This window comes from Gavia stellata, chromosome 8 (genome assembly GCF_030936135.1).
Source record: "Gavia stellata isolate bGavSte3 chromosome 8, bGavSte3.hap2, whole genome shotgun sequence".
Lineage (NCBI taxonomy): Eukaryota > Metazoa > Chordata > Aves > Gaviiformes > Gaviidae > Gavia > Gavia stellata.
In genome coordinates this window covers 8,813,512-8,829,779 of record NC_082601.1, presented here as the reverse complement: position 1 = coordinate 8,829,779, position 16,268 = coordinate 8,813,512, and the positions used below count along the sequence as shown (strand labels likewise).

General features: G+C 42.3%; 1 protein-coding gene across 1 annotated transcript in view; it reads right to left on the bottom strand.

Annotated features, from left to right (window-relative positions):
- NCKAP5 (NCK associated protein 5) overlaps positions 1-16,268 on the bottom strand; it is a 382,667-nt gene that overhangs the window by 220,587 nt on the left and 145,812 nt on the right. The window contains exon 3 of the mRNA XM_059820618.1: positions 7,049-7,108. Within this exon, the coding sequence (XP_059676601.1) occupies positions 7,049-7,108 (60 nt within the window). The remainder of the gene's footprint in view (positions 1-7,048; positions 7,109-16,268) is intronic.

The following is a 16,268-nucleotide window of genomic DNA, read 5'->3' as shown; positions in this document are numbered from 1 at the left end:
CCGAAAAGGACTGCACTTCCAGCGTGCCGCATGCTCGTTTTTCCGCGGGGCTGTGGAGGTGGGTGCTGTTTCCAACGGCTGCAGCTCCCTCTCCTGGTGGAAAGGCAGAGCCAGGGAGGCCCCCAGCCAGGGGAGCGGCCGGCATCCTCCCGGACCTGCTCCCGCAATTCCCGTCACTCTTCAAACAGCAGTGGAATGAAAGTAAATTGATTTTAACAAATTGATGTGGAATTTGGTGAATAAACCGGAGTCTGAAATTAATTAAGCAGGAAAGAGTAACACGCGCTTTGAAAGGGAGACGATTCTGAGCAGAGGCACTCGCGCTCTCAGTGCTTCTGTTTGGGGAAGAGGGAGCAACCGACTTGATTTTTTTTAATTGGAAAATGACTGCTGAAAGGTCTCAGCAATTTTAAGTCATAAGGAATCCTCAGATTGATAAAAGCCTTAAAATACAAAACCTGAAAATACTTACATATTTGCAAATTCAAAGCAAACAACAAAAAATACTCAGGACACAAGAACTAAAAAAATCTTTTATTTTAAAACCACTCAAGATAAAACTGCAAAGTTGTGAATGAGGACATTTAGCCTAATGAAGTATGAATAATTAATGAGGTCCAGGAGCATTAAACTAGGCTTGTAGAGAATTTCAATAATCATTATTGATGCTAACTACTACTAATGTCACTGAGTGTCCATGAGGGCTGTGTGATGAAGTTTCTAAGAAACAGGAGCTAGCTCCTTTTTCTTGTGTTTTTATACACAGCTTCACAGAGAAGACAGCACAAGGGTCAGATTGCTTCTTTCCGGTTTAGGATATTTAATATTCAAAAAGACATTCTGAAACGGCAACATTGCCTCTCTCTGCTACTTTCTAATTAAAGCACAGATAGATGTTTCATAGACGTAAGGACCCAGAAGTTGGGAAAGACAATTTAGCCTTTTGTATCTCATCTTTAACACTTCATTAATTACTAAATATCATCTATTTTTGAATGACCCGGGTGCTTCTGCAACAACAGCCTTCTCAGCTGCTGGAGGCGACTGCAGAGATTCATCACGCCCATGACAGAAAGCGCCTCCGCGCTACTGGCAATACATTGTGCTGCCATCTGTAAGACCCCAGCTCAAGAGCAACCTCAGGATTCCCCCTCCTCCATAAAAACAAGGTATGTAGTGCAGATGTTAGGAGCTGGGCCTCTGAACATGCTGACTGTTCTCCTTTTCAGAGGGCTCCCTGCTAGCTGATTAATGGGGCAGCATTAAGATCAGCTGTGGTGCTGACCCCAGAGCCAGGATGGTGGCCCGAGACAGAGTGCCCTGGCAGTGCTGAGAGCCAGGAGAGGTAAATGCAGCTCCCGGGAGAGGTGCGGAAAAAACACAATTTCCTACAATCATAGTCTGCCGCTATTACTGTGCATTTCCAGCCTCCCACAAAAAAAGATGGAGATTTGGGTTTCTATTTTCAACTTCATTTCACTCAGCTCAACAAAGCATTGTCAAGCTGGAGTCTGATCTCCTCTTTCTTCTCGCCAAAAACTAGCCCCCACATTAAAAATCTCTTTGCGAAAGAGCAGACAACTAAAATTACATACAAAACACCCTGGAGTCTGGAAAATCAGAGAATATGGTCAGACTTTATACTGATTTTAATATGATGTCAATCAAGACCTTTTCTGCACTTCAACACATCTGTCTCCATGTGAACGCTCCAGTTCGGCAGTGCGTGATGAGGAGAAGAGGCAGAGATCTTTTCAAAGCTGATTACATCACAACTTTGGTTTCAATGGGGAAAAAAGACCGGTTTGCACTTCCTGTGGTTTTGTAAGAGGCTGTTACATATACCTAAACACATTACATTTAAGAAAGTTGTAACAAGCAGAAGTGACTCAGTTCCTAGTAATAATGGGATATCTTACTGATGCTGCGATTTTTTTTCTGCCTTTCCTTTTTACTTCTTCCACTCTTTATTTAAAAACCTGCAGTCTCTACTGTTTTATAGCAAAAACTGTTTGTAAAGCAGGAATTGTGCTGATCGCATCAAAACTCATTAATATAACTTGTTTTTCCATTATTAGCACCATCTGAGCCTGTTGAAAGTCTTAACCAGGACTTTAATTTTTCCACAGAGAGCTTTAAATTAATTAGTGGTTTACATGCTAACAAAGAATCTGATACATTCATAAATCAATCTAATGCAGAAGGATTACCAGAGGGTGGAAACCTATTCAGTGGGGACCTCACATTCACTTAACATGGTGGGGTTTTAACAAAAGGGTGCAGGTGTGGAATAGACGGGTACCAGGAAGAGCCCATGATAATCACTTTGCATCACATAAAGACGCAGCAGGACACATGGTAAATCAGAACCTAGGGCCCACCCTAAGTGAAACTCATGTAGATATAAAAGGCAGTATCATCCCACTTTAACCTTCACAGCTAAATTGCCAGAGTGGTACAATTTCTTTTGTGTAGGTTACAGGCCACTGAACTAATGGAAAATAGAGTAGAATTAAAGGACTTGGATGCAAAAGTACAAACTAAGGAAACTGTGTAACATATATGTAAATAAAGGTATCAAATAAATAAAAAAATTAACATTTTTCTGGGTAATTGTTAAATGAATCAAAACATGATGTAATTGTGTCTACTTTTCATTCATTTTAGGTTTTGAATCTAGTTTCTGCTAACACAGCACTCAAGCTGCCATGAGAACTCTGCAATGTAACCGTGGCAGCATTTTTCTCCTATTTTTCCTAACCTGGCACTGTTCACTGTTGAGAAAATTTCACAAAAATGAACACTTTTCCTGGTCTTGTTCTGTGTCCTAAAGGTCCAAAGTCATGGACTTAAAGTTAAAAAAAAAAGAAAAAAAAAGAAGATACTTTGATGACTGAAGCAGTATTCAGTCTTTACTATGTTTTGAAATAAACTTGTGATCTATTTTGAAAGGTGCTCATATTAAAAACAGAATCTCTGTCACCACAGACACCTGCACAGTCTCCATCAAATGCTGTAAAAACTGTAGACATATGAAGTGATCTTCTTTTTCTTTACAAAAAGGTAAAATAATGTTGATGAGTCAGAAGAAACTTGACTAAGAAAATTGCGAACATGCACATTAAGAAATTAAAGGCCATAAGTGACAGGAACAGCCACCCGGCAATCTAGGCTCAGTGCTGCTGAAACTTTCAGTAAATGGATTGGCAGTAGAGTAATCGGGCATTTTGATAATGAATAATCAATATTTACTGATGGTGGTTCATAAGATAAAGAAACCTGAGCAACGGTCAGGTATTCACAGTCCGAATTTACTCAGTTCTCCTAATTCAAGTAATTTATAAATACATACTCACTCAGTCCTATACACAAGGTATCAGATTTTCCATATAACCATATGGAAAAAACATATTACAGGCTATTCGGATATTTTTGGTGATAAACATTTATCTTGAAATGCAGTATCTTCATTTAATCTTCTGTAGTACCTTCCAATAATTATCTACTTCCAATAATAAATCAGTCATGAAAAATGTAACTCCGAGACATATTAAAAACCACATTTCTTACAGGGAGCTCTGTGGGGCAGACATACTGGTATCGCATACAGTCCGTACTGCCTGATCTTCAACCTCAGCTGAAGCCTCCTCAGAAAGACATCACCTCATAACACGCATTTCATCATCACTCACCATATGTTATTTATACAGATGTGCAAACCCATTTTTGAGCAAAGATATCACAAGTATAAGTAGTTTCTACGGCACATGCTTTGTATTTGTTTGTCATTATTGAGTTCATGTGCACGTCCACCTCGCTGCAGCAGTTTCTGTGACCCTGGGCGAACCCAAGCACCCATCGCTTCCCACCCATTGCTTTCCCACCCATTGCTTCCAAGGACCACATGCAAAAAGGCAACAGCTGGTTGCAGGTTACGGCAAATGCTAACTGACAATCCCTGTGCAGAGAAGCAACTCCTACCTAGCATATTCTCCCCTTGATTTGTGCTGGGAAGGCAATGGGGAAGAGTATCCACAGCTTTCTCCCACTGTGATCAAAAAGGTGCCAAATGGGAAGCAGGAAGGACGGGGCAAACCCACCGCACCATGCGTCCCTCCAGCATGCTGGTGGCAGGGCAGCACACAGGGGGAGAGGGCACGCACTCCCTGCTCACTGACTCTGCTCACCCTAAAAATTAGTGTGGGTTAACATAACGTGGTCACCTCTTATCCGCATGACCTATCTGTGACTGCAAAACCCAAATCAAATTTATTTTTTGAAAAGAAGCGAGAAACGCTAGCGGGTATTAAACGAGGTGCCATCCTGCAAAAGGCTTGTGTGATGCTTCGCACAGTTCCCAGGACGCAGGGCAGCGGCGTGGCAGCACGGCTCCTGGTGCTCTCTGCCCCGCTTCACGCCTGGCATAAGAAATGCTCTCCACCAGACTGCGCGAGGCATTGGAGGTGGCATTAAAGGTGGCACGTGCTGTCACCTGTGCTCTTCCCAAATGAAGGAGTTTAGTTCACTGAAAACCTTCATGCCAATCTAACTAGCACCACAAACAAAAAAAGAAAAGGGGAGACAGTAAAGGCGATTAGCTAATTAATGATTAAATAAAGCTGTGGCCTGTCACTGGCAGAGGGGCTGCGGGGGGTGCCATCCCTTTTATCCAGAGTCGCAGCCGGTGACAGCAGAGCAAAACGCCTCAGGCGCCCCGCAGCCGGCTGGTACCGCTGCCCAGCATCCTCGCAGCCAGCCCCAGAGGACACCGTGCTGTCTCCGGGGGGGCGTCCATCACACCAAAAAGAGTAGCACATGGGATTCACTACCCTGCGGGCACGCTGCTGGCTGCCAGCACTTCTCTGGAGGAAGCCTCGCCGTTTGCCAAAGGCTTGCTTGCTCAGAATCCCTCACCAAAATTTCATCGTGAATCTTTCTAAAGTATTTGCCCCAAAACTGGGATGTGCTGCAGGCTCCTTGCTGCACGTCCCGAGAACACAGCCTACACAAGTTACTTCATCCCTGGCCTCCCCTGTGTTCAAATACTCCATCTCCTGGACCCTTACTGCTCCTGTACTGCTCACAGCCAAGCAAGTTCATTAATGTTAATTAATGACTGCTGTGTTTCACATTAAAATCACCGGTTCTGAGCTCAGAGACACAAAGAAGTTTTCATACATCAACAGCTTCAAAGCAATTGTCTCTACGGGTGCTCTCGTCCTCGGCTGCAGTTGCAGGATAATTGTGGAAATTACCCCTCGGGGAAGAGGAGAAAAACTACCTAGTATTTACCTTGGGGGAAGATCGCACCCCCAGAGAGCTACCTGTCAGCTCCTAATGGGTTACAAAACTCAGCCTCTCAAGAAATTATACAAAACTACACTCTGGTTAGCAGGGCTATGTGATTAATCCCACCACCCCATAGTAAAAGGCACAAGAAGTGTCTGACCCTCGTGAGATGAAGCCACAAGGTGGGTGCCTATACCAAAAGCATCACCAGGTCTAGAAGGTTAATCAATGCTGCTCATTTCATAAAGTCTTGAATTATTCCACTCTTTTACACTCAATATATTATATTATTTCTATGCCTTCCAGGGAAAGCTAGTTTAAAAAAATTAAAGGAAACATTTCAAATAGAGTAAACAGCTCTCCAGATTTTGAAGATTGTTTACACTGAAAACTAAAATGCAATTGCAAATCCAATGCCTGATCTTTGCCATTCTTCCTCAGGCAAAATTCCTCCTGGAGGCAGCAGGAGTTTTATCTTAGTCACTGACTCTTGGATTACCGCTTAACCTGATGAAGTTTGTTTCTCAGTTCCTCCAGGACTTCTGCCCCAGCACATACACATGACCCAGTGGCCTGTCTTCCCGACCGCTTAAACCCCATCTCAGAGTCTTCTGGTGGCCAAGCCAGCCATGCTGCAGACCAAGGGCAGGCGCATGGGATGCAGAGTCGGGATGGGAGAGGGCAGCGGCTCCCATGGCCGAGCTGGGCACGCAGCAGGGGCGCGGGGCAAATCAGCAATATCTGCCTGAGCAAAACCCACTCGTCTGCTTTCCCTTCACTGCCAGGCATTCAGACCCCCCAAAAGCCTCTGTCCCAGCACAGCCCCCCACAGGCACCACCAGCTCTTCTGGAGCTGTGTGTGGCCATGGGACAGCAATAGATTCATGGCAGGTTTTTCTTACCCGCCACTTACGTCCCTCCAAATCTCATTTCGTTGTATTAATCACTAATAATGATTTATAAAATGCACTTACCACAGGCAGGTGGGATTTTAAGGATCCTGCATCACACAGCTAACGGAATCCGCTCCCCAGAGACCCTCTACAGGTTCTCGCCACTAAATTAAACAAACGTTGGTCCAAATTCTCTCACAGCCAACTATGCAACTCTCTCAAATCACTAGCAGTTTCATGAGTATGTTCAGGGGGACTGGTTTGGATTTTAAGGTTTTTGAATGGGTCTGCTTTATCCCATGGAAGCCTAAGATATTTTATCTGAAGACAGGGACAAACAAACTCCTTAACAGATGGGAAGAGTTCCTTAGATATTAAGTAATTAAGCACACTCAGCGCATGTTGGCTCCTAAAGAAAATTGTTTTGAAGAGACAAGGCACTCTATAAATTGAGATTTGCAGTTAATCAAAAACCTGCCATTTCAACTTTTGCTCACAAGCCTAATCTTATAAATTGCTACACGAAAAATGAAGATATAAGGAGCATTACATGATTTACAGAATTATCAGATTGAGGGTTTTTTAAGCTTCCATGCTGAAATTGCCTTTCTGTGCTTGCCTTCCTTCCAATTCCAGTAAGCACCATCAGCAGGGAGAAGGAAACAGCTTTTCTCTGCCACAGCTCTTCCAAGAAAGTCAAGATAGAGCTTTGAGTTTCCTCAGATTTATGAATACATGGTTGGCAACCCATCATTATGTCCAAAACAGTCTTAATGCTCCAGTGACCGTCTTCAGCAAGACAAAACGTACCCAAGGCCTGAAGTAGTAAGACAAGAATTGCAAAGCAGTGAGTTGCCGCAGCTTACCATTGCTCCTTCACTCTTACTTTGTGCAACTTCTCGCTGCAGCCGAGCCACAGATAGCTTCTCCCTACGGAAAGAAAAGCGTGTGAATAGCAGTTCATTTTTCACTGGCGGAGAGAACGCACCGCTTCCCCATCGGGGTGGCATTCCTGCACATCGCTCGGGTAACCCTCCCGGCAGACCCTGCTCTCCTCGCCATGTTTCTCTGCAATATTTAGCAGCTCCGTTATTGTTTCATCTTGTGGCAGTTTGACAGAACTGCCAATAAATCAACTGAATCCAAACATCATTTGCTCCGTTCAAACAACAAAGTAGCTCATCACGCTGGCGATATGGAAACAGACTGTGCAAATCAGATTGTGTTAATTATTTTCCTACAGACTTGCACATCAGTTGTATTCTGCACTATATTAACACAAGTTGGAAGGCTGTTAGATTATCCATAAATGTATGAATAAAAATGAAATTTAAAAAATCTTTTCTGTTTCTAAACATACTGTGCTGCATTTTGTAACTACTGAATTATTAGATTATATTTTTTATTAGCCTTTCTTCATACAAGATTCTTACCCAAATGTTTGACTTGACTCAAGGAGCAATTAATTTGCTTAATTAAGGATTTGGTGACCACACCACAACACACTTTCACCTGAAAAGTTGTAAGAAAGGAATGAGAGTAGGGTTTTAGTATACACAGAAATGGAGATTTTCAGTGTACAGACTGGGAAAACATAGCACGTACTAAATATGTGAACTGCAAAACCTAGACAGTGGAAGGCGGTGCAGGAATCGACCGCTGCAGGAGGGGTACGGGAAGAGAGGAATTTGCCCTGGAAGCTCAGCAAAGCAGAAAATACTTTACAGAACAAGTGGGACTTAAGCAACCTACCATAATTTAGAAAGGATTTAAGAAAAGCAAAGACACTTTTTCAAGTAGGCTATTTTTAAAGAAGAAGATCTATTTTTGAAAGAAAAGCACCCTGCAGAAACATCAGAGGAATTTATCAATGCATGAAGAATTTATTAGTACACAACGAAACATAAATTTGCAGATGAATAAATTATTTACAAAAGATGATTGGCTTTGAAAACTTGCAGCAAAAGGATTTTTAAATTGGAATATATCCACTATCAAGTTTGAGATTTTCCATCCACTCATGTTTTGCCCAGAAATTCTACTTGGTCTAATTGGAAAGAAAGACCTGAACCATCCCAGTGCGGCATCCTGGCACTTACCTGGGATATTTAAAATCTCTGCCCCAGTGACTACTTAGTATAATGTAAATGCAAGCGTGCCAATGGCTCGGGCCTGCTGAGACCTGGCAGCGGGCAGGCAGCGTCTGCCCTCGCCCAGCTTCCCTGTTGGAGGGCCAGCAGGACCGGCCTCACGCCGCCTGCGAAGGTCTCCAGCCACGCTGCCCAGCTTTCCCGAGACGTTCCGAGTTCAGGAAAGAAAACCTTCCTGCTGTGCACTGCAGTGAAGTATATACAGTCTTGAAAACGCAGAGACGCATCTCCCAGCTCTGCCGCGGCAGAGAAGAGCAGGGGCTGGAAACTCCCGTCCCCCAAAAACCTGCAAAGGTTCCCAGCCGGGGCTGGGGGAGGACCCGGCGGACGATGATCTCCCCAGGCTCTGTAGCCGCTCCTGTCATCAACCAGGTCATTCTCATCCAGCATGAAAAGCTAAATGCTCTACAATATTTTATTCCTGGTCTTGCAATAAAAGTAGCCTTTAAACCACTTCTGCAAGCCATTTCTCAGGAACTCTTTCTGCCAAGGAAAGAAGATCTGCACGTACCTTCCTAATTACTGTGGGAATGACAGCACTCAGGTCACTCAGCCATAGCTCAACATACGCTTGGCTCACCAAACCAGTCCTCCTTCTTCGTTTCAGCAGAAGACATCGTATTTAAGTTAAGTGTCCCTAACAGTCACCTGCCCCACGTCCTTGCTGCGCCCCCACAGCACGCCCCACGCAGCCGGCTGGTGGCACCCTGCAAGCACCGTTATCAGATTAATACCAGGCATTGCTAATACTGTGATTTGTAAATGTATATGACGATGAAACCACTGAATATTGCCAAAACCTAAAGGTACTGCTACAGCCCAGTGGAAGTTGCGTTTGTGTTACTCGAGCATGGTATCAAGATCCTCTTTTGCACATCTGAAATATTACTGACAACTGAAAAGTGGCATTAGTACAGCATTGACGGCCTTAACGCAAGTATCCTAAAAACAGCTTCTAAAAGACACATACTGCCCTCCCTCTTCCTTGCTCCGATACTATCACAGGCAAATTACAAAATTGGTTAATCCAATTTTAAGGATTTAGTTTATCTGCTGGAAATAGCCCGTTGCATTTTTGCACTGCTTCAGCGCCCTAATATGTTTTAGTGGGAAAAGTGAGCATACCCTTTGAGGAGGTTTTGACTTTTTAATTGCAAAACAAATGCCTAAAGACATTTTATGGGAAAAGATGGAGGGGGAAAAAATAAACAAACAAAAAACCCCACAAACCACTCCTCCATACACTTCCTGCCAGTGGTCTGGAGACATTTAGTTAGTTATTCCTCCTACATGAGGAATACTCCTACTTTCCTCTCTCCATGTTACCTCCAACATGGAATCAGATCCACACTTCTGGAACCCTGGAATTTTATCAGAGTAGATTCCATTCGAGCTCCATCGCAAAGAGGGCTCCTCCTCCCGACGCCAGGTCTTCCCTCTCTTGGTGAGGATCCTGGCTGAGGTTCCGAAAGGGCTTACTTAGCAATTTTCCCAGCGAAGCAGAGCAAAGACTGGCATTCTCATACTGTATTTATAACATTGCTGCTGTTAGGAACAGAACCACTTTTCAATAGCAGAAAATGAAAAAGAAACCTGACTACTATGTAGGAGAAAAAAAATCTGCAATAGTGGATACAGAAGAGCCATCTGCTCCAACAGTCTCTAAAAATAAGTCAACTTTGAGGCAAGCAAACTCTGTGCTCGCACTTCAAATAGGTCCCAGAGCATTTTCTCCCTCCCGCCTGCACTCCCCAGGTGAAGGAGCTGTGGACTCGCAGACAGACCTACGCAGATGGTTACCTTCATCTAGGCAGGATGCACGGCAGAGGCTCAGTGTGCCTCCGGACCACAGTCACCCCCGAGATCACTCCAGGGAGCTTCATCTGTGATGCACTTGGCCCATCGCCCGCAGTGAGCCACTTCCCACCACCTCTGTTCGAACGTACGCTGATATAATGGGTGAGAAATGTGGTCAGAATCCTGTTACGAGCCAACAGCATTTAACACCAATTTGCAGTGTTGGAAGTTTTCATATAAGATACATGACAAGAGAGAATAAGGAGCTTCATGTCTAAGCACAACCAAATAAACCCACTGGTTACTACCCACCATCTCAGGCAGTTTTGATTAAGACAGCACCTTCAGTGACTATTCTCAGCCCCCATTTTTTAACATGGTGTTACAATTGGATAAGCATTTTACTATGACTGAGCTGCCAAAATAATAAGCTTTTAGCTGCTTTAGCCTTTCAGATGTTTCAAATCCAAAGAACATTTGACATGCAGCTTCAAAGTTAATCTTGTTTTTTTTATCTTTGCTTTTAAATAGGAAAAATCAGTAGCATTATTTTGTTGCTATACAGCTTTATTTATTTTTAATCAAGCATGTTTCATCCCTACAGCATGATTCATTAACAAAGTTAATTAGCAACTACAGCCAACCTGCAAGAAAACAGAATCTTCTCTGAGGATTTAAAAAATTAAAACATGTTCATTGAGAAGTTCTCATGTTCGCTTTTGAAAAACCACTAAATGATAAAAGGTTTACAAAAATGCTCTTTGAAAGCGCAGTTTATGCTCTTAAGTTTGAATATTTGCATTGTAAGTGGCAAAATTCCCAGCCAAGGACTTTGCGAAGAGATAATTAAAGGAGCCAAACAAGGATTCAATTATATCCTCTCCAGATGGAACCAAGCACACAAGTAGTCACTGTGTGGATGGAAGAAAGACACATTTCAAGTCTCAGTATCACTAGTAGATATTGCAGTAGCTTGTTCTAAAAAACAACAGTTTGAGGAAAGCCCATTTAGTCCAATAAAAACAGAAATGTGCTAAATAATTCTGCAAATTCTAAACTCTCCTTAAACTAAGATTTCTCCCTCACTCTCCCTTCCCATCAGTTCGACTCATTCAACTACCAGACAAAAAAACCCGTATCACCTGACAGCAACAGCTAACAGACACAGCTCAGGGCTTCACTACACGACTGTGCTACTTGAACGTCCCCCAGTCCCCGGGGATAAAGGCAGGTAAGTCGATGCAATCACAAGCCCCCACCTATCACTTAATTTTGAACAAATGCCGATACTGTTCCTGATCTGGTCACAGATATCCTCAGATCAAACAACACAATAAAAGCTACATTGGATGACTGCAAGACCCTTTTTCTTAGTTCTTCTTTATATTGCTGTTTTACGTTGATACAACACAACAAAAAACTCTAGCAGTGAACTTCAGCTTCCCAAATTTCAAAATAAGATTTTACTTTTTATTTTGAAACCTCATATTCAGAAGCTCTTAGATACAGGGCTTTGCTTCTCCATCTAACACAGAAAGGTATTACTTAAAACAGCTTCTGGATAAGGGTATGAAATAAAGATTCCCTTAAAATGTGCTGAATTATATCCATTTGCCAAGAGCTCAGCCATACAGAATCAGGACATACTTTCAGTGGTAAATAATGATTTTACGCTTTTAATGCAGAAAAATAATTTTATAATTTTAATGAAGAACACAGTCAAAACTCAAAAAGAATGGAAAATGTCTTAGTAACACCATCTGAAACTTAAGTTAATGTTTCAGTGAACCTTAATCCCATGATCCACTGGGAAGACAAGGGCTCTATCAAACCCTGACGTTGTCCTTTCCTGTCTTGATCACACACAGCAGCCCCACAACCTGCCAGCGTGCATTGACAGGTCTTGCGTTTTCAACATTGACACACGCAGTTTTCAAACTTCTCCTATTTCTGTTTTCCCAAGTAAATTATCACTCTCCTACATAGGGAATGAATGTGGACAAAACATAATAGGTATGACAGCTCCCAAGTTACTAATTTGTTTCTCTAGTCACCTTTTGTTTCATGAACAGGAAAGTCTTTTCTTCATATTTCATCCTTCCTTGAAACTTTCACTCTGAAGTGATTTCACTTAGAAGTGGTTGGTTCTGCACCATAAAACAAAGCCCAGCTTTTCCTTTCATTTTATAACTTACGGTATTTGTAAAGCCAGAAAATCACCACTTGACCCACTGAAAAAGTCAAGCTTTGAAAATACTCTTTTAACATTTGTTTTATTTTTGGTGATTGTGTCGAATCAGAATGGCCAAGGTATAGGCCAGAGAGTCATTCTGCCCCTTCTGCACGCTATTTTGGAGCGGAGAAGTTCAAACCGAGTTTCCCACTCTATGCTATTGCTGCGAGATTCAAAAAGTGAATAAATACTCTCTCACGCAGGGAAAAACCAGTCAGAAAAATGACAGACACAGACACAGAATCTGAACTTGCAAGGTGTCCCTAACAACCGTGAATGGAACCATTCCTTATTTATCATCTACCAAAATTATTTCTCTATAACTTCCCACCCCCCCGAATCATCGCATGTCGCCATGGCATTATTTTTCAAACAAACCAGAAAAAACACCACTAAAATCCATTAAACTCATGTTCCAGCACGGTGCCAACACCTAGGGGCAGGGCACTAGTTTGTGCAGAGAGCCACAAGCCTGGCTCCTGGTTTTCCAGGGAGGTTTCCCATCCGATCGCTGACCAGGCTTGACCCCGTCGAGCCTATGAGATCTGACAAGGGAACAGCCGAGGGTGGAACAGCTGCAGTGAACTAATGCACCTCTTTCAGCTCCTATTGCGGTCGCAGCGGTTAGCGATGCCGCAACCTTCCTTCCTACTGAAGATCACGTACAACAGCATTTGGTGCTTTATAAACGTCAGCATCATGCGCATTTGGAAACTGGTCTTTTAGAGTTGCAACGGTTTAACTACATCTGGCAATAAAAGAGCCATCTTGCAAAGAAATATTCATTGCAAATTTAAAGCTGAGCAAAGTACGAGCTTTATTTAATTATTTTCACAATAATTGCAAAGACAGGCCTTACTATAAGGGAAGTACTAACGCTGTCAAGCAGAAGCAGAATAGATAGTATGAGCCACCAGCAAGGCACAGGCTCCTACTTATTGCTAATTTATCTGTATTCATTTCTGAATGAAAGATAAGCATACGGAAAACATCATTTACATTAAACTTTTCTTCTACAAGACATGATACTCCCAAATCCAGACAAGCAAACCAGGTATTAACTTATGTAAACTGTATTTTCTTTGGGTGACACTAATAGTAGGGAAAATAACCCACCCAGGAATTAGAACTATAATCTAAAATATGTATCAGCAATCCCCAGGGGCTCCTCACCAATACCCAGTGGATTTTAATGTATATGATATCTGAATTAGAAGTCCAAAGATGATCATCTAATTACTTTCCAGAAGCATCCAAACAAGGCACCACGTACAAAAGAAACACCATGGAAGAAGATCACAGGGTAACCCAGGGCTGAGTCCCGTCCCTGGGCAGAAAGAAGGAGGAGGCAAAAAGTGCCGTAAGAGAGAGAGAGACATACCGGGGGCAGAGCCTTCATCACAAAGGCAAAAAGGTTGCCTTTGGCTAGGAGAGAGGGGCAGAGCCACGGCAGAGAAATCAGAAAAGGAAAGGTTATCAGGAGTCCACGGCAGATTACGACGGGATTGTCTTCACGACAAATTACTCTCTCAGCACCAGCACAGCCACTGAGGTTGGCTGGGCACTTGAGCACGGTAATTCTCTTGTCCTAAGCATGTGCACGGGGATGGACAGCGATGCATTTTCAACAGAAGCATCTTCTCTCACACTGGCAATCTTTATTACTTCATTGACATTTATTGTTTTCAACACTGAAATTATGGGTGAGAGACTGTACATTCTAATGATTCACTAATATTTCAGACAACATTCCAAATATATCTTTTTTTTTTAATGTTGGGGTGTCTTCTTCCAATATTAGTGCTGACTCCACAACACAGCCCACCTCTCAAATTCTGTATATATTTGGGCCAACAGTATCAGACATAGTTAGGGAGGTCTAGACCCAAAGTTTAAAATGTTGGGTTTTTTTCCTCTTGGGCTTTGAGATGGTTTTTAACCTTAGTAATGTGGAAAAGCCAGCACGTGAAGAGCAAAAACTTTTTAAATAGAGACCTTTAAATAACATTAATTAGTAACTGCTAAATAATCACAATGACAATAAATAGAACCACCACCACCCCCTTTCAGTTCCTTGATAAAACATGGAGACGGTACCAACCATCACAATCAATGCAGTTTCTTGATTAAGAAAAAAAACAGGCAAAAGAAGTGATTCCTTCCCCATGACGCACACATTTAGTTGTGGGATAAAAGATTAATGTCCGTATGACATAATGCCAAATCATCAGGATAATTATGAATTATACCAAGCAATCATTTTACAAATCTCCTGGAACATCTTGCTTGTGGCCATTATTCACAAGATAATGCATTCAGTTGCATTTTTTTTTTTTCAGATATATTCCTCTGAAGCCTTTCTTTTGGGCTGAGATTCCAGGTGGAAGAAGAAAAGGGGTGGGGAAAAAAAAAGCTGAATTTTTTTATGAAACACAAAAATGGAGGAAAAAAATTAACATTTTCCTAGTAATTTCTAAAGTTTGTGGACAGTAGTAAGAGATACGTAAAGATTTCTTTTAAAAATTGCCCCAAATACAAAACAGTCCACTGCAGCAGGCAAGGGAGTTACACCTAGCTATAAACTAATGCAAGATCAAGCATGAAACATCAAACACTTAAGTGCCAAGAAACACCAGGTAAACAGCACAACAGTACTGTACTCTGAAATACATCTAAAGTACAGGCTTTCACGTTATAAATTAAATAGTCCATGCATTATGTAAACGTTGCCTTTATCTAAAAGCATAGTTAAGGTTTTAGTGGGGCTAAATTCTGCGCAGATCTGCTCCCTGTTTAAACCTTTTGATTCAATATATCCCATAAACTACTAAAACGCACTACTACAAATAAACGAGCATAGGATCTGTCCCACAAAATTTGTTATTATTAAAAGTGGCACATTAACCATAAACCTTATTGTCTCTGTTCTGCAATCCACACCATAAAATACCTAGCAAAAGCAATTTGATGAATTCACACTGTTGTAGCTTGGAATTTCTTGACGTAAGTGACTGATTTATCAATTTTAATGTTACATTAACAGTAATATTTGTATTTAATGCTATATTATTTCTGCCAGTAAGTTGCAATCAAAAAAGCATACAGTGGGAATTTGTATGATTAGGCAAGCTGCCAAGTTCTTGAAGACTTATCATCATGGAAAACCTCAGTGTTCAAACAGGAAAGAAAGAAGCAAAGGACTAACAGAAGTCAGTTTGGAATATTAATTCAGCAAAAGAAACTTTAAATTATAATATAGCAGCTACTGCACACAGATCCCCATCCTTTACTAGAAGAATGACTGCATGTTCTTCTTTTCAGGTGCTATTTTAAAATATCTTATACAAATCATAGAATCATAAGATTGTTTAGGTTGGAAAAGACCTTTAAGATCAAGTCCAACCGTACACCTAACCCTGCTAAGTCCACCACTAAACCATGTCCCTAAGCGCATCATCCACACATCCTTTAAATACCTCCAGGGATGGTGCTCCACCACCTCCCTGGGCAGCCTGTTCCAATGCCTGACAACCCTTTCCGTGAAGAAATGTTTCCTAATATCTAGCCTGAACCTCCCCTGGCGCAACTTGAGGCCATTTCCTCTTGTCCTGTCGCTAATCACTTGGGAGAAGAGACCAACACCCACCTCTCTGCAACCCCCTTTCAGGTAGTTGTAGAGAGCGATAAGGTCTCCCCTCAGCCTCCTCTTCTCCAGACTGAACAACCCCAGTTCCCTCAGCCACTCCTCACAAGACTTGTGTTCCAGACCCCTCACCAGCTTCATCGCCCTTCTCTGGACACGCTCCAGCACCTCAATGTCCTTCTTGTAGTGAGGGGCCCAAAACTGAACACAGCATTCGAGGTGCGGCCTCACCAGTGCCGAGTACAGGGGCACGATCACCTCCC